At 38.2% G+C, this 18,890-nt stretch overlaps 2 protein-coding genes across 16 annotated transcripts in view; one reads left to right on the top strand and one right to left on the bottom strand.

Moving 5' to 3' along the window:
• The window catches only part of CCDC66 (coiled-coil domain containing 66), a 56,661-nt gene extending 39,907 nt beyond the window's left edge, over window positions 1-16,754 (top strand). For 3 of the 6 annotated variants that reach the window (XM_036267282.1, XM_036267281.1, XM_036267286.1), the window contains exons 15-19: window positions 11,601-12,091; window positions 13,245-13,285; window positions 14,617-14,858; window positions 15,071-15,195; window positions 16,617-16,754. In XM_036267282.1, coding sequence (XP_036123175.1) covers window positions 11,601-12,091; window positions 13,245-13,285; window positions 14,617-14,858; window positions 15,071-15,195; window positions 16,617-16,703 — 986 coding nt within the window. In that variant the 3' untranslated portion in view covers window positions 16,704-16,754. The remainder of the gene's footprint in view (window positions 1-11,600; window positions 12,092-13,244; window positions 13,286-14,616; window positions 14,859-15,070; window positions 15,196-16,616) is intronic. The other 3 variants (XM_036267287.1, XM_036267284.1, XM_036267283.1) reach the window with 2 other exon arrangements.
• Window positions 16,755-18,021: 1,267 nt separating this feature from the next.
• Window positions 18,022-18,890, bottom strand: part of TASOR (transcription activation suppressor) — a 59,212-nt gene continuing 58,343 nt past the window's right edge. For 6 of the 10 annotated variants that reach the window (XM_036267277.1, XM_036267271.1, XM_036267272.1 and 3 more), the window contains one exon: window positions 18,467-18,826. In XM_036267277.1, coding sequence (XP_036123170.1) covers window positions 18,771-18,826 — 56 coding nt within the window. In that variant the 3' untranslated portion in view covers window positions 18,467-18,770. Of the gene's footprint in view, window positions 18,827-18,890 lie in introns of all 10 variants that reach the window. The other 4 variants (XM_036267279.1, XM_036267280.1, XM_036267268.1 and 1 more) reach the window with 2 other exon arrangements.

Below are 18,890 nucleotides of genomic sequence, written 5' to 3'. Positions count from 1 at the left end.
TCCACTGTTGTGAAACCACTAATCTACTTTCTGTCTCTAGATTTGCCTGTTCCAGACATTTCATATAATTGGAATCATATCTAATGTGTTATCTTTTATGTGTGGATTTTTTCACTTAGCACAATGTTTTAAGGTTCATTCCTGTTGTAGCATATATGAGTACTTCATTCCTTTATATTGCTGAATAATATTCATTTTATGAATATCCTGCAATTTGTTTATTCCTTTATCAGTCGATGGGCATTTGAGTTACTTCTACTTTTTGGCTATTATGAGTATGCTGCTATGAACATTGATGTGCAAGTTACTATGTAGACATATATTTTCTGGTCTCTTGGGAGAAATGAGTAGCATTGCTAAGCCTACCAAACTGTTTTTCCAGAGTAGTTGTAGTGTTATATAGTTCCATCCGCTATGTATGAGGGTTCCAATTACTCTGTGTTCTCATTCACAATTATAATTCTCATGGTTGTAAAGTGGTATCTCATTGTGGTTTTGATTTGCATTTCCCCAGTGACTAATGATGTTGAGCACATTTTCATGTGCTCATTTAAAATTTTCACATAGGTAATAAGGTAATATCCATGTTGAATACCGTGATCATAGGTCTTCGTGCTTACTATGAATTCTTTCAGGCCTCTATCTGTCTGTCTGGGAAATCTTTTTTTTTTAAACTTCCTGATCTCTTTACCTTTACATTTTTTTCAATTGAGGTATAATTCCATGTGATACTAGTTTCACATGTACAACATCATGATTTAGTATTTGTATATATTTTTATTTATTAAAAAATTATTTTTTCTTTATTGAATTTAGAGAGAGAGGAAGGGAGAAGAAGAGATAGAAACATCGATGAGAAAGAACATTGATTGGCCGCCTCCTGCATGCCCCCCACTGGGGATCGGGCCCACAACCTGGGCATGTGCCCTTACTAGGAATCGAATTGGTGACCTTTTGGTGCATGGGTCAATGCTCAACCACTGAGCATTGACCCATGCACCCATCAACCGAGCGGGCTTGTATATATTTTTAAATGATCACCACAAGAAGTCTAGTTAACATTTATCACCATACATAATTAAAAAAATTTTTTTCTTTTGATTAGAACTTCTAAGATTTATGCTTTTAGCAACTTTCAAATATTCAATACAGTATTATTAATACATTTGGCCAGTGAACAACATGGGTTTGAACTGCACTGGTCCAGTTATATGTGGCTTTTTTCCAGTTGACCTTTGTAGTTAATTGACCCACACCATTCAAACTCGTGTTGTTCAAGGGTCAGTCCTAGGTTGAGAATCTGTGAAATGGGGAGGGCTGGCTGGAGTTATATGTGGATTTTCTATTGCTCGGGAGGTGTTTGCCCCTAACCTTCATTGTTCAGGGGTCAGCTGTAGTCACCATGATGTACTTTATGTCTTCGTGTCTTATTTTATAACTGGTAGGTTGTTTTGAATCCCTCCCCTTATCATTTTCACCCACTTCTCTATCACACCAATTGTTCTCTTTATGAGCTTGTGTGTGTTTTTTTTAAGATTCCACATATAAGTGAGATTATATTTGTCTTTTTCTGTATGACTTATTTCACTTAGCAAGATATCCTCAGGGTCCATTCATGTTGACTCAGATGTCAAGATTTCATTCTTTTTTATGGCTGAAGAATATTATATTGTGTGTATATGTGTTATATGTATTATTATATGCACATTCATACTAAATTTCTCTATCCATACATTCATGGACACTTAGGTTGCTTCCATGTCTTAACTATTATAAATAATGCTGCAGTTAATATGGGAGTGCATTTATCTTTTTGAGTTAATATTTTAGTTTCCTTCAGTGCTGGATCATATGGTAATTCTATTTTTTATTTTTTGAGGAATCTCCATACTGTTTTCCATAGGGGCTGTACCAATTCACATTCCCAACAACAGTGTACAAGGGTTCTCTCTTCTCCACATTCTTTTCAACACTTATCTCTTGTCTCTTTGACAATCTAACAGATGTGTAGTGATATCGCATAGTGGTTTTTATTTGCACTTCCCTGATGGTTAATAATGTTAAGCATATTTTTATGTACCTGTTGGCCATCTGTATGTTGTCTTTGGAAAAATGTCTGTTTAGATTTTCTGCCCATTTTTTCATTGGATTCTTTGTGTGTGCATTGGGGGGGACTTTGCTATGTTTTGTGTGAGTTCTTTATGTACTTTGCATATTAACCCTTATCGTATATATGATTTGCAATTATTTTCTCCCGCTCAGTAGGTTGCCTTTTCATTTTGTTGATGGTTTCCTTTGCTGTGTAGAAGCTTTTAGTTTGATGAAGTCCCACTTGTTTATTTTTGTCCCTTTTGTGTTTGGTATCAGATCCAAAAATGATTGCCGTTTAATGTCAAGGAGTGTTACCACCTATGCTGTCTAGGAGTTTTATGTTTTCAGGTTTTATAATCGAGCCTTTAGTCCAGTTTCATTCCTTTGCATTTGGCTGCCTGTTTTTCCCAGCACCAATTATTGAAGAAATTGTATAATCTTGGTTCCTGTGTTATAAATCATTTGACCATATATGCTTGGGTTTATTTGTGGGCTCTGTTCTGTTTCATTTATCTATGTGTTTGTTTACCATACTGTTTGATTACTATTGCTTTGTAATATAGTTTGAAATCAGGGAGTGTGTTGCCTACAGCTTTGTTATTCTTTCTCAAGATTGCTTTGGCTATTTGGGATCTTTTGTGGTTTCATACAAATTTTAGGATTACAGTCGTCCCTCGCCACTTTATGCTTCGACTTTCGTGGTTTCACTCTATCGCGGTTTTTTCTAGTATAGTATAGTGAATAGTATAGTATAGTATAGTATAGTGTATAGTATAGTATAGTGTATAGTATAGTGTGTAGTGTAGTGTAGTATAGTATAGTGTGTAGTATAGTGTAGTGTAGTATAGTGTGTAGTGTAGTGTAGTATAGTATAGTGTGTAGTGTAGTGTAGTGTAGTATAAACTGCGATAGAGTGAAGCCGCAAAAGTCGAAGTGCGAAGTGGCGAGGGACAACTGTATATAAATAAAGAACTCTACTGCCCTGGCCAGTTTGGTTCAGCGGTTAGAGCGTCGGCCTGCGGTCCTGAGAGACCCGGGTTCGGTTCCCGCTAAGGGCGCGTACCTCGGTTGCAGTTTGTCTCCGGTCCCGGTTGGTCATGCAGGTGGCAGCCACTCGATGTGTCCCTTTCACGTCGATGTTTCTCTCTCTCCCTCTCTCTCTCTCTCTCTCTCTGTTCCTCTCTCTCCCTCCCACTCTACCCGAACAAAAAATGAAAAAATGTCCTCAGATGAGGATAAATAAAGAACTCTACTTCGTGGAAATTCATTTATCGCGGTAGAGTCTGGAACTGATTAACCACGATAAATGAGGGCCGACTGTATTTCTTTTTCTGTGAAAAATGCCACTGGGATTTTGATAGGGATTTCACTGAATATGTGAATCATTGGGTAGCATGGAAATTTTAACACTATTAATTCTTTCAATCTGAAAGAACATGAAATAGTTTTCCATTTATTTGTGTCTTCTTGAATTTCTTTTATTAATGTCTTACAGTTTTCAGTGTATACTTTCACCTCCTTGGTTAAATTTATTCCTAGGTATTTTATTTTTTAATTTAATTTTGTTTTATTTTTATTTTATTTTATTTTTAATTTTTTTTATGTTATGTTATGTATCCTCACCTGAGGACATTCTTCGATTTTTTTGTTCTGGTAGAGTGGGAGGGAGAGAGAGAGAGAGAGAGAGCAACATCGACGTGAAAGGGACACATCGAGTGGCTGCCACCCGCATGACCAACCAGGGCTGGGGACAAACTGCAATCAAGGTACATGCCCTTAGTGGGAACTGAACCCGGGTATCTCTGGACCGCAGGTCAGTGCTCTAACCACTGAGCAAAACCAGCCAGGGCTGAATTTATTTTTTATATGGTGTAAGAAAGTGGTCCAGTTTAATTTTTTTGCATGTAGCTGTCCAGTGTTCCCAACACCATTTATTGAAGACTTTTTCCCATTGTTTATTCGTGCCTCCTTTGTTGTAAATTTAGTTGATTGTATTAGTGTGGGTTTATTTCTGGGCTCTTTATTCTGCTCTATTGACTTAACGTGTTTTTGTGCTGGTACCATACTGTTTTGATTACTGTAGCTTTGTGGTATAGATTGAAATCAGGGAGACTGAGGTTCCAATTTCAGTTTAATTTACTTGCGCTCTGGTCTTTATTACTTCCTTCTAAATTAACTTTGGGCTTTCTTTATTCTTCCTTTTCTACTTCCTTTAGGTTTAAGGTTAGACTATTTGAGATTTCTCTTGTTTTTTGAGGTAGGCCTGTATTGTTATAAACTTCTCCCTTAGAATAGCTTTTGCTATGTCTAATAGGTTTGGTAATGTTTCCAATTTCATTTGTGTCAAGAGTATTTTTTTATTTCCTCTTTGATCTCTTTATTGACCCATTGTTTGGTAGCATGTTGTTCACCCTCCACATGTATTCTTTCCAGTTTTCCGCTTATAATTAATTTCTAGTTTTATATCATGTGGTTCCAAAAGATATTTGACATGATTTCAACTTTCTGAAATGTAATGACTTGTTTTGTGGTCTAACATGTAATCTGTTCTGGAGAATGTTTGTGTGCACTTAAAAAGAATGTTTTATGTTTGGGTTTGGAATATTCTATACATATTTGTGAAAGTCTGTCTAGTCCAGTGTGTTACTTAAGGCAAATATTTCCTTGTTGATTTTGTTTAGATTATCTATCCATTTATGTAAGTGGGGTGTTTAAATTGTCTACTGTTATTGTATTACTGTCAATCACACCCTTTTAGTCTATTAATATTTGCTGTATGTATTCTGATGCTCCTAAATTGGGTGCAAAGATATATACAAGTGTTATATCCTTTTGTTAGATTGATCCCTTTATTATGTCATACCATACAGCCAACCTATGTCATCTTTTTTTTACTCCTTACCTGAGGATATTTTTTCATTGATTTTTCAGATAGAGTGAGAAGGGGGAGGGGTATTCAGGAGGGAGAGTGATAGAGAGAGAAACATTGATGTGAGAGAGACACTTCAATTGATTGCCTCCCACATGACCCTGACCAGGGCTGGGGATCGAACTGCAACTGAGGCACATGCCCTTAACTGGAATTGAACCTGTGACCCTTTTGTCTGCAGACCAGCACTCTAACTGGTGAACCAAACCAGCCAGGGCCTCTGTGTCTTTTGAATGGAGTACTTAGTCCATTTCAATTAAAAGTAATTATTTATAGGTATGTACTTATTATCATTTTGTTTTCATACTAGTTTTATATGTGGTTAGTTTAATACCTTTACTATATGTTTGCCTTTATTAAGGGAGATTTTTTTTTCCTTTTACATATTATTTCTGATTTTGGTCTTTTTGTTGTTAATCCTGACCTGAGGATATTTTTCCATTGATTTTTTTAGATAGAGAGGGAGGGAGGGATGGAGAGAGAGAAACATCTATGTGAGAGAGACACATCAGTTGGTTGCCTCCCACATGACCCCAACCAGGACCAGGGACCAACACTCTAACCCCTGAGCCAAATCGGCCAGGGCATGGTCTTGTCTTTTCCACTCAAGAATTCTCTTTAACATTTCTTGTAATGTCAGTTTAGTGGCTATTAACTCCTATAGCTTTAGCTCATCTAGGAAACTCTCCTTCAATTCTAAATGATAACCTTAGTTGTAGGTGTTTCCCTTTCATCATGTTGAATATATTGTGCCCATCCCTTCTGGCCTGCAAAGTTCCTGTTGAAATGCCAGTTCATAGTCTTATGGGCATTTCCTTGTATGTAAATGTTTTTCTTTTGCTACTTTTAATATTCTCTGTTTTTGTTTAACTTTTAACATTTTAATTGTATATTTTGGTGTGGATCTCTTTGGGTTCATCTTATTTGGTCATCTCTGTGCTTCTTGCACTTTGTTTCCTTTGTCAGGTTAGGGACATTTTTAGCCATTATTTCTTCAAATAGGTTTTCTGTTCCTTTCTCTCTCTCTGCTCCTTCTGGGACCCCTATGATGCAAATGTTAGTATGCTTGATGCTGTTCCAGAGGTCCCTCGTGTTGTTCTCATACTTTTTAATTCTTTTTTCTTTTTGATTTTCCATTTGGGTGATTTCCACTATCCTGTCTTTCTGGTCATTGATCATTCTTCTTTGTCATCTGACTTGCTGTTGATTCCCTGTAGTGTGTTTTCCATTCTAGTTGTTATAGTCTTCAGTTCTGATGAGTTGTTGTTTTTTTAGTTTTTGGCTCTGTTGAAATTGTCAACTTGTCTCCAGAATTTGATGAGTATCTGCATAACTAATATTTTGAATTCTCAATCTAGTAGACAGCTTCTCTCCATTTTGTTTCTTTTCCTGGGTTTTTGGTGTGTGTGTGTGTGTGTGTGTGTGTGTGTGTGTGTGTGTGTATGTGTGTAACATATTTTTTTGGCTCCTCATTTTGACTATTTCTATGTATTGGGTAGATCAGCTATGTCTAGTTGTCTTGAAAAAGTGGCCTTATTTAAAAGTTGTCTTGTAGTGCCCAGTGATAAAATCCCCCCTTGTCACCAGTGCCATGTGCTCCAGAAGTGTTCCATATGTGGCATCCTGTTTTGGTTGGGGCATGACTACTAAAGACACACTGGTAGGCAAGCTGGTGCCTGGCACGGCTGGCTTGAGGCCTGGCCGCAACTGTTGAGCAAGCACTGGTGTCCAGGGGAGGCCATTAGCCTTGACTCTTTAAGATACAGTGCTGTGTGCTGGTGCTGAATGAGACCACCTATTGGGTGTGGCAGGGGTGCCAGCCGGTGGGTCCTCAGGGAAATGTCAGGGTGGGATGAGCAGTTTTAGCAAGATTAATGGAGAGTGCCAGAAATGGTGCCTACCAGCATTAGACAAGCTAGGTAGCAGAGAGTAAAGAAAGAAAATAATGGTGCCCATCAGCACTTCTATCCCCGAAGAAAATTCCAACAGGTTCCTGTCCCAGCACACACCCTAAAATTAGTCAATGTGTCACCTTCACACATGACCCAGGTGCTTTCAAACTGCTGCTTTTGCAGTAGGATTTGGAAAGAGCACAACCTTTATTTCCTACAGCCCTTCATCTCCCCCACATGTAAGCTCTGCTGATTTCTGAAGCCAGATGTTAATGGAGGCTCCTCTTCCTGGTGCCTTTCTTCAGGCGGGGACCTCCATGACTGTGATATCCCTCCCACTTGTTGGTATCTGCTTGGGGAATGGGGGATAAGGTGGGTCCTGACTAGATTATTGACTAGATTGAGTCTCTGCCTTCTCATCTCAACGTGGCTTTTTTTGGTATCTATTGTTGTAGAAAATCTGTTCTGCTAGTCTTCACATTGTTTTCAGAGATAGCTTTTTTTTTTATCCTCACCCGAGGACATTTTTCCATTTTTTGTACAGATAGAGTGGGAGGGAGAGAGAGGAAGAGAGAGAGAGAGAGAAACATCGACGTGAAGGGACACATCAAGTGGCTGCCACCTGCATGACCAACCAGGGCCGAGGACAAACTGCAACCGAAGTACATGCCCTTAGCGGGAACCGAACCCGGGTCTCTCCGGACCGCAGGCCGACACTCTAACCGCTGAGCCAAACCGGCCAGGGCGAGATAGCTTTTTTATAAGTAGTTGTAGTTTTGATGTCAGTGAGGGGTGATTTCAGGTTCTTCCTATTCTGCCATCTTGAACCGAAAGCAGGAGCCTTGCTCTTGAATGCCAATTTAGCTTGTCTGTGAATGTTGTCATTCCTTGTAGTTGGTGTAGTCCCTGCACGCAACAAACATGTCTCCAAATTTCCAAGTCACTGCCCCTACTCCTGTGCTCGAATCACATTTTATGTTTTTGATGTCACATTTTACATCTTTTTATTGTGTTATCTCTTATCTAATTATTATAGTTTAGTTATTTTTACTATTTTTTTAAACCGTCATACTAGCTTTTTACAAATGATTAAGCCACTGCCTTTACTATATATGTTAATCTTTACTATTGTTATTTATACTTTCATGTTTTCTTATTACTAACTAGCCCCCTTTCTTTTTTATCTTAAAAAAATTTCCTTTAACATTCTTTGTAAGACGTTTAGTGGTGATGAACTTACCTTTGTCTGGAAAAAACTTCGCCTCCAATTCTGAATGATACTTTGCTGGAAAGAGTATTCATGTATGGAATTTTTTTCTTTCAGTATGTTGAATTTATCATGCCACTGCCTTCTAGCCTTCAGAATTTCTGCTGAAAAATCTTATAGTCTTAAGAGAATTCCCTTGTATGTAACAAGTTGTTTTCTTTTGCTTTTTCTGACTTTTTCTCCTTGTCTTTAACTTTTGACATTTTCATTACAATGTATTTTGGTGTGGTCTGTTTGGGTTCATCTTATTTGGAACTCTCTGGGCTTTTCGGATCTAGAGTCAGTTTCCTTCCCAGGTTAGGGACATATTCCCTCATTTTTTAAAATAATATTTCTGCCTTTTTCTCCTCTTCTGGGCCCCTTATAATGTGAATGTTAGTCTGCTTGATGTTTTCCATAATTTCCTTAAGCTATCTTCAATTTGTTATTCTTTTCACTTTTTGTGCATTGATTGAGTTCCTCTGCCCTGTGTTCAAGTTCACTGATCGTTCTGATTCTTGAACTCATGTAGTGTATTTTTTACTTCTGTTATTGTATTCTTCAGTTCTGTGACTTCTCTTTGATACTTATATTTCCTCATCGTTAAACTTTTCATTATGTTCACCCATTCTTCTTCTCAGTTTGGAGTATCTTAATGACCAGTACTTTGAACTGTTTATTGGGTAAATTACATATTTCCATTTCATTAAGGTTCTGTTCCTCTATTTCTTCATTTTGTGTTGGTGTTTATGCATTAAGTTTAACAGCCACTTCTCTCAGTTTTGAAGGTGTAACCTTAGCAGGTGATCCTTATCATTCAGCCCTACCCTTGCTCTTGTCTCTCAAACCTGTGTGATTGTAGAAGCAGATTATTTATTTGTTTTGCTGCGTGCCCCCAGCAGGAACTGAACCCGGGACTCTCTGGTCCGCAGGCCGACACTCCAACCGCTGAGCCGAACTGGCCAGGGCAGATTATTTTTAATAGCTCCCAGTTGTATAGTGTCCAAAAACCTGTCATTGTCCCAAAGTGGAGGTTCTCAGTCAGCAGTTAGACCCTCTAACCACAGCTTGTAAAGTATGCAAATATATACAGTGCTGTGGGACCAGAAGCATTAGCCTTGTTGGCCATAAGAGCTAAGTGATCTGTAGGTGTTCCCTGAATGGTAGTTGCAAAAATCAGGGCCCCTGTGGTGGAAAGGCTGAGCAGCAGAAGGTAGTCACCATCTCTGCTGAAGGTGATTCCAAAGCCACTGAGCTGATTCCTAGCTCACTTGCTACTATGGGTGATGTCCTGATTGAACTGCACAGGTTGAAAGCCACAGTGGACATCTTGTACCAGCTCTCAGGCTTTTGGAACATCACCTACCTACCAGCTGGGCAGTTGGTGCTCCTCCAGCTACCCCAGTGAGGCCTACCCTGCCTGCACCTCCTCAGGCCATGTGGGCCACAGCCCCAAGGATTCTTAACATTGCTTCCTTCTGCCCCCACCAGAGAATCAGTGTGAAATTTCATGATTGACTTAAAGTGAAGGAAAAAAAGTGAAATCACTTCAGATCTCTCAAAAAAAAAAAAAAAAAAGTTCTAGCAAAGCAGAGGAAGAACATGAGAAGATTGCATGTGATGGCCTGTTTCCTGTGTGCCAAAGTAGAAGCCAGCCAGCCCCTTAGGCCAAACCTCTTAGACAAGCAAATAGGCCTCTTTCTCAGAAAATTTGGGGGTATGTTTTATTTTTAAAATTATTAAAGGGGAAGGGAGAGATAGAAACATGGATGTGAGCGAGAAACTGATCACCGGCCTCCTGCATGTCCCCCACTGGGGATCGAGGCTGCAACAGGGGCACATGACCTGACCGGGAATCGAACCAGGACATCTCAGTCCATGGGATGATGCTCAATCCACTGAGCCACACTGGCTGGGCATCTTGGGGTATGTTTCAGTCTGCTGTGCATGCAGTGCCCTGGGAGTGGTAGCCTGCCAAAAACTGTCTCTCCAATTGTTACAGTCCCATGAAACCCAGGAATGAAAGCTCTCATGGCCTCCAGAGCCAGGCCATCAGTGGGTATTCCCCTGGCAGCAGCCATAAGAAATTGAACCCCAGATGCATGTTACAGTTACCCTCCAGGAAACACTGATGCTCTGGAATAGGTCACAGGGAGAGTATAAAGATGTCACATGTCAGCTGGAATGAGGCAGAGGGGGTGTGAAAAGATTGCGCTTGCCTTGCCCTGGCCGGTTTGGCTCAGCGATTAGAGCGTCGGCCTGTGGTCCTGTGAGACCCGGGTTCGGTTCCCGCTAAGGGCGCGTACCTCAGTTGCAGTTTGTCCCCGGCCCTGGTCGGTTGTGCGGGTGGCAGCCACTCGATGTGTTTCTTTCACGTCGATGTTTCTCTCTCTCTCTCTGTTCCTCTCTCTCCCTCCCACTCTACCTGAACAAAAAATGGAAAAATGTCCTCCAGCGAGGATAAAAAAAAAAAAAAAAAAAAAAAGATTGCGCTTGCCTAGGGCAGTGTGGACCGGCCTCAAATTTAAAAAATTCAGTCGCCCGCCAACCTCACTCCTGACGGTATCCCAGCAGGACCCTAGATATGTGTTACTTAGATGTCTGCCGCTCAGGCCAAATTTTAATAAAACAAAATGAACCTCTTTCAAATGAACCTCTTTCACACACAGTCTGGACACAATTGGCTGCCTCTGCACTGGGCCCTGGGGCAAGTGAGTTCATGTGTGAGCCTTTGTGGGTTTCATATTTGCCATCCCTGTTGATTTTCAAAGCTAGATGTTTTGGGTGTTCACATCTCTCAAGTGTAGGTCTTAAAAGTACCATGTGGGGTTCAAAGCCTTTGCTCCTCAGGGAAAAGCTACTTCCCTCCTGATTGCTGGGAATGTAAAATGGTGCAGCCTCTATAGAAAACAGTAATTACCATATGATGTAGGAATTCTACTTCTGGATATGTATACCTGAAAGAACTGAAAAGTAAGATTTCGAAAAGATATTTGGACGCCCATATTCATAGCAGCATTATTAATAGCCACAAGATGGAAACAACCCATGTGTCCCCTTGACAGATGGATAAACAAATGTGGTATACATATATACATACATGCACACAATGGTATATTATTCAATCTTAAAAAGATCGAATTCTACAACATGGATGAACTTTGCAAACATTGTGCTAAGTGAAAATAGCCAGTCACAAAAAGACAAATATGAGGCACTTAGAGTAGTCAAGTTCATAGAAACAAAGTAGAATAGTAGTTGCCAGGGGCTGTTGGGGAGAAAGGAATGGGGAGATGTTTAATGGGTATAGAAAAATTTAAGGAAAAAAGTTTTAGAGGGCAGTAATAAAACAATTATCGTTGAAAAGTGGTTTAAAATGGTAAATGTTATGTTAGGTATATATTAACAATCTAAAAATTCATCTGAAGCTTTTTTTTTTTAGATGACTTTAATACTGCAGTATTCACCAGTACAGAATCACACTGTGGATCAGTAATAGAGAAGGAAATTATAATTTGTTCATCTCCCGAGATTCCTGCAGAATTTATTGAACAGTTTAACACTGAGAAAAACCAACAAGAACTAAGAAGTCAGGATAAAAGAGCCAACTTAGAAAAAGAAAACAGTTGGTATAATGACCAGTGTAACCAGTTCACAAGAACAGAGAAACAAATAAAATATAAGAAATGTTCTAAAAGGCCTGAATGGAACATAAATAAGCCATGTAAAGGGTATATTCCAGCATCAGAAAAGTACCCCAAACAGCTTCAAAAGCAGAGAGAAGAAAAAAAAGTAAGAAGGCAAATGGAACTGCTTCATTTGGTAGAAAGAAATAATCCTGGAAACCTCTCTCAGAAAAGAAGCACTTCACCAATTCTTCATTCATCTCATCAAGAGACTGAACCCAAGTTCAGGTGGCATCTAGTCAAAAAGGTAAAGCTCTTCTCTTAAAACTATTTTTAAAAGCATATATTGATGTTTCTAAATTGAAAACAGTTCCCCACAATCATGTTTTCACAAGGATGTTCTGTGTCTGAACAAGAGTTCTAGAAACTTGCTTTAGTTTACACCAGGGGTTGGCAAACTGTGGCTTATGGGCAAATCTGCCCTGCTTTTGGAAATAAAGTTTTATACACATACAGCCATGCTCATTTTTTTGTGCATCATCTTTGGCTGGCTTCACACTGTATCTGCTGAGTGTAGAGTAGTTGCAGCAGAGATCACATGGTCCACAAAACCAAGTGTTTACTATCTGGTCCTTTATAGAAATATTTATTCTTAGCCCAACATGGTGAGGCTCAGTCGACTGAGCATTGTCCCATGGACTGAGAGGTCCCTGTTCCATTCCCCATCACGGCACATGCCTGGGTTGCGGGCTCGACCCTTATTAGGGGGTGTGCAGGAGGCAGCCGATCAATGTCTCTTCCTCACATTGATGTTTCTCTTTCTCCCTTTTTCTCTCTCTCAAAAAAAAAAAAAAAATCGATAAAAATTAAAATTAAAAAAAAAATTTACCCTTAAACCTTGTACAGATGAATGCTACTTTTAAAAAAATGTTTTGATTTTAGAGCAGAAGGGAAAGAGAGAAAAGAAACTTCAGCTGCACCAATCGGACAGTGCTATTCTTTATTCAAATACCCATTCAGAACTTATTTATTTTTTTATCCTCACCCGAGGACGTGTATTGTTCAGGTAGAGTGGGAGGGAGAGAGAGAAAGAGAGAGAGAAACATCGATGTGAAAGGGACACATCGAGTGGCTGCCACCCGCACGACCGACAGGGCTGGGGACAAACTGCAACCAAGGTACATGCCCTTAGCGGGAACCGAACCCGGGTCTCTCAGGACCGCAGGCCTATGCTCTAACCACTGAGCCAAACCGGCCAGGGCCATTCAGAACTTATTTATGATCCATAAAGACAAAGGATATAAGATCAGGAGTTAATAGATTGATTGAGTGGAAAAATACAAAGTCTATCCCATTATCTAGTTGTTTTTCCCCCAAATATTTTTCAACAAACACTAAAAGTATCGTGGGAACAAGTGCAAATATTTACTCCTTTCTGCATTTATCTGTCCATCTTTTAGGAAGAAGAACCTCTGAAAATTAATTATTTCAGCAAAGAAAGGTATGTTATGGATGGATTGATTCCATAGTTACTTAGTGCTTTGTGTGTGATATGAGAGACAACATATTTGCTCAAAATATAGGTGAGGTCAAGCATGTATGTGTATAAAGACAGAAACAGGAAAGCATGTGATTTCCAAGTGAGGAGTAGAGGTTTAAGAGAAAGGGTCGCTGGCATTTAAAATTACCTTGATTTTGAAGGCCAACTTGAACTGGGTTTAGGTATTATTTATCTAGGTAGGAATGTGGGTGATGTTTTCTGTTATCTCTGGGCTTAAAACAATTTTGATTTTCCAGGTATGTCAACAGTATCAATCTTCGACATTCTGCTTGGATTGTGGGGGGAGAGAAGGAAGTACAGTGATACCTCGGTTCTCGAACGCCTCGGTTTTCGACCAAATCGGTATTCAACCAGAGATTCGAGAAACTTTTGTCTCGGAATCCGAACAAATATTTGGAACTCGAACTTCCGAGATGAGCCGAGTTGAGCCGAATGGCGTTCATTCGGCCCAGCGCGCCTTGCTTGCGTCATCAGTGTGAGTGCAGAGAGAGAGTCACGCTTTGTGGAGTCACGCTTTCCTATTGAGTTTCATTGCTTCAGTTCTCGAACAATTCGGTTCTCGACTGTCCTCCTGGAACGAATTATGTTCGAGAACCGAGGTATCACTGTAACTGGTATAGATAATGAAAAGTTCAATTAATCAATGAGAGATTTAGAATTGTTAGAATTTTTATTTTATGTCTTTCTGTAAGAAGTAGCTAGTTCAAAGTTGTCTCAGAATGTGGTAGCGAGTTTCTGTCAAATGGTAAGTACATTCATTACTATATGAGTTGGGAAATATTAGAATTAAATAACCTAGCTAGCTTGGTCCTCAGGATCTAGTAGTTTAATTCCCTACCCCCATCCCAATAGAGTATATGTATCTTTAGCAAGTACTAGTAAAAACTCAAATTAATCCCTTTCTGTTTCCGAAGGTGTTAGTCCATTTAGGGTAAATTAAAATGTGATTAAAGAGTAGATATGGCCCTGGCCAGTTTGGCTCAGCGGTTAGAGCGACGGCCTGCGGTCCGGAGAGACCCGGGTTTGGTTCCCGCTAAGGGCATGTACCTCGGTTGCAGTTTGTCCCCGGCCCTGGTTGGTCGTGCGGGTGGCAGCCACTCGATGTGTCCCTTTGCGTCGATGTTTCTCTCTCTCTCTCCCACTCTATCTGTACAAAAAAATGGAAAAACATCCTCGAGTGAGGATTAAAAAAAAAAAAAGAGTAGATATGCTTAATCTAAAATATACAATTTTACATTAGTCCCTATTTTGCTTTGTTTTGAAAAATACAGGTCTCAATCACCACCAACTCCTATGGTGAAAAACGGAACGCAACAAACTCAGACACTAAAAAAGAGTAATTATGAAAAAGAGAATCTGATCTCAGGAGGTAATCAAACAGAATTATCACCCAGGATTTCTGAACCATCTCATTATGTTCCCTATGTGCGAACCAATGAGATCTATTACCTTGATCCAGATGCACCATTGTCTAGGCCTCTAACCCAGAATCCTCAGTACCAAAATCCACACAGTAAGTAAATATGTCTTCTCCCCTCTAATTATAAATTCAAAATCCAAATTGGTGTTCTTGTCCTAGTTCTAGAAAGTGTCACAAGGTTTACCCAAGTTTTTATATCCTAGGAAGATTTAAGTAATATATATTAATTACTCCTGAGAATATACTATGGGTGCTATATTATTAAGAATGTTTTTAATATTTGCCATTTTCATCTGGCTTTATAGATTGTGACCAAGAACGACAGCTATTTGACTCTGACTATATTAGGGACCCACTCCTTAATCCTAACTTGGTGAAAAACAGGGATCGACAGCAAGCAATCCTAAAGGGATTATCAGAACTGAGACAGGTATGAACTTTTTTTTTTAATAGGATTTTATCAATTTTCTTTGAGTGAGAAACATCTATCGGCTGCCTCCTGCATGCCCCCAACTGGGGATCAAGCCCAAAACCTGGGCATGTACTCTGACCAGGACCTCTCAGTCCATGGGACTATGCTCAATCCACTGAGCCGCACTAGCCAGGCTTTTTTTTTTTTTTTTTTTACACAAAGCGTACATGTGACTTTCCTGTATATGACTTGTGTTAGAATGGCTATTTAATAAGTGCCTGCTTGGTTACATAATTTATGTGACTTGACTGCATTCCAGTTTAAAAAAAATTCAACATCTACTGGTTGGGGGAAAACATAGGTTTAGAGTTGTATGTGAAAGTTTATTCTTCTTATTACTTAAGAACTATAGCCCCACCCTGTATATGTTCTCAGAAATAAAACAAGACTTTCCATCACCTTGCCATCTTTGAGAATTTCCAGCATGGAATCATGAGACAGTTCAGATAATAAGACAATTTTATTGAACGAAAAATGCATACATTTGAACGGTAAAACATGACCAATAAGGCCCTAAAACCAAAGGCAGAAATATACAGTAATGGTGTAAAATAGATTTAGTAATGCAGTTCACGCTTTTAAAGAATGTGTTGGCAGTATTTGGAACTGAACATTAACAGTGTGAAATTATACATATAACCTTACTCACCAGTCTACTTGTTGTCACAGATCAATTACTCATCTTAGGTAAAAATGAAATTCACTATTTAATTTAAGGCTGTAATTTTTCTCCATCAGCTGGTTTTTAAAAACCCACCTTTGGGCTTTAGAAAAAGTGCTCTGCAAAGGTTTTTCTGCAGTTTTTATTCACAGTGTACTTTTTGGGAGAATATCATTTTAGGAATGTCTCTTTCATGTTCATTTACCAATGCCTCCTGCATTTCAAATTGGTGGTTCAAGTGTTGCTTACCAGTTCTTTCTGTAGACCTAGAAAATCATCCTATCACAGGATTATGAAGAAACAGCGTCCTTAGTTTTTTTTAAATGGTAGTTTGTATAAGCTTGGTAAGACATTATTTTAGCTGGGCCTTGTATTAGCCACTAGTGTTGGTGCAGGCAAGATAAAACACTACAGCATTTGATGAAGAAGGGGAAATATTGGCCCCACAATTATGTTGACTTGGTTTTAAGAAAAGTCATCCTTATTGGTTTCTATGCTAAAAATATAATCTTACAAATGTTTTAATAGCTTTTCAAGTAGCTACGTGTAAAAGTCTAGTGTGAGAATTAACGATTAAAATTGAACATGACAAAGCCTAAAAGTAGCCAAGCATCTGTTTTCAAAATAAATACAATTCTGGATTAACAGGATAAAAATGTAAAATAGGAATAATTTGCAAGTTGCTGCACACTTTACTAACATATCGATGTGATTTCAGGGCCTTCTCCAGAAGCAAAGGGAGTTGGAAACTAATCTCATGCCTTTAGCTGCCAATCAAGAAGAGAATTTTAGTTCTTCATTTTAAATGTACAAAATCATTTGTCTTCCAAATTATAAAATGTCCTTGTTGCTTAACTGTATTTTCTCATATAGTCTAGATTTATTTAAAACTTGTACATCATGTAGTAAAATGCTATATATGTGTATATAATAACTTTTTAATAAAACACAGTTTTGTAAAAGTTTAGTAAAACATTTTTCTGCTGTCACAATCTGGGTATTTAAGTCCTATAAAAACTTTCCTACTTACCGTAACACCTTCTGGAGTTTCTGTTAACAATGAATATATTCTTCCACACTTTTTATATACAGCTCATTAACTGAAATACCACTATGTATTTTAAAAGGGTAGAAACTCTTCCAAGTGCCAAAGGAAAAGTCTGATTTAATACATCCCAGCTTTTTACTAGAATAACCCAGATTTAGTTTAGGCTCACATGGTAATTTCTTTTCTCCAAATCCTGTTTTTATGAATTGTATTGTTGTAGGAATTGCAGTTTAAGTTTGCATTAGTAATAGAGAGGCAGTTATTGGCAAGGGATATGGGTTTAAGATTTCGCTCCACAACATACTTTATCTGTGAATTTAAGTACTTACCATCTCAAAAATATACTTTTTTCCCTGTAAGACTACTGATCTAAAAATTTACAGCAAAGTGTTTTTTCCAAATTGTCCAATGCCTTTAATTTAATAAACTATTTTATGAAATTGAATTTGGGTAAGCACTGCAAAGTAAAATTATCAAGTACTCCAAAATAATAGGTTGACCAGAATTTTAGCAATATGTCTGAAGATAAAAAAAAAATAATGCTGCCTGGTATTAAGGCCTAAGTTCTATGTACATAGTTACTATTACCTAAATGAAATTAATTGTTAGATAAATCTTGAGGTATTGAGCCAAAATCCTGCATTTATTAATATCACTGGCTTATACCTGTGTAAAAACACTATACAAAAGGTTAAATGAAAATAAATACAATAGTCAATACATCATTTCAACAAAAGTAGGTATCATCTAACATTAGAGGAAGAAAAGTAAATCCATTGCTGTTTACTATCCTTTTGCAAACATCTAGTTTTATATATAAAACAGACTTCAATTTGAAGCCGAAGTACAGGTGATATAGAAACATATAACTTAAAAAGTGCTAATATGAGATAATTCAAGTACAATATATGTTAAAAATATATATATTTATTTCAATTTTCATATGCTTTAACTGTTACAGGCCATCATGATTTAAATAAGAGAAAAAAACATCTGAGAAAGGACAGAAACCTCTTGTTTCAAGAATGAAATATAAATGGTTAATTCACTTTTAAGAAACAGAAAAAGTCCATTAACAACCTATGTAAAAAAAAAAGTTACTATAATTATTTCTCTTCTGAATATGGCCTGGAAAATCACTTTTCCCTCAAGCTTTCAGTATAAGCAGATAAAAAGTAATTTTCACTTTCTTGAGACTGACTTGATGAAAGGGCATATGATGTTCCCAAAAATGTCTGGTGAGTGAGAACATTAAAATGACTACACTGATGGGACATACTTAATTGACTTTGATAAACCTGAAAGTTGCTATATGAATCTTGTTCAGCTGAATGGCTGTTCTGTCCTTCAGAGCTTACATCAATAGAAGCTCTCTCTTCAGAATCAATTTGATAAGTCTTATCTTCTAATAAACTTTTTTGTACGTCAAGAGACGATTGCAACTCAATTTGAATATTCTTTTTTTGATCTGTTCCACGTGATCCTTTGGTCTCTTTCGCCAATATTTCTGAATGAAAACTGCTGTATACTTCTATTTGTGAGATTTCATCCCCTGAATCCAGAGACATATCCTCTTCATCCTTTTCATCGTTTTCTAAAAGAGCTACATTTAAAAAACAAAAAGTCCTCCTCTATTGAAATACACAATTTGTTTAAGTTTTAAAATTATACACTACTCACACAATATAATGCGTCAGGGTCTGCAAGTCCACAATCCCTTAAAGCTTGGTCTTCTGCCACAAGTTCACTTAGTCACAACACTCACACTAGGTGTGAATGTCCAGATAATCCGATGCTAAAAGCTTCTGCGAAATGTGTTCACGTTTAATGTTGGGAAATCCCAACTCCCAGCTCCAAAGGGGTTAATGTCAAAACAGCATCTAAAGTTATACGGTAATTCAGTATTTGACAAGACAAATACAAAATAAAAATTCTGACATCTAG

The sequence above is a fragment of the Molossus molossus genome, unplaced genomic scaffold (genome assembly GCF_014108415.1).
Source record: "Molossus molossus isolate mMolMol1 unplaced genomic scaffold, mMolMol1.p scaffold_m16_p_18, whole genome shotgun sequence".
In the NCBI taxonomy this organism is placed as follows: Eukaryota; Metazoa; Chordata; class Mammalia; order Chiroptera; family Molossidae; genus Molossus; species Molossus molossus.
Note: the sequence above shows the minus strand (reverse complement) of the source record. Positions and strands in the feature narration are given on the sequence as shown.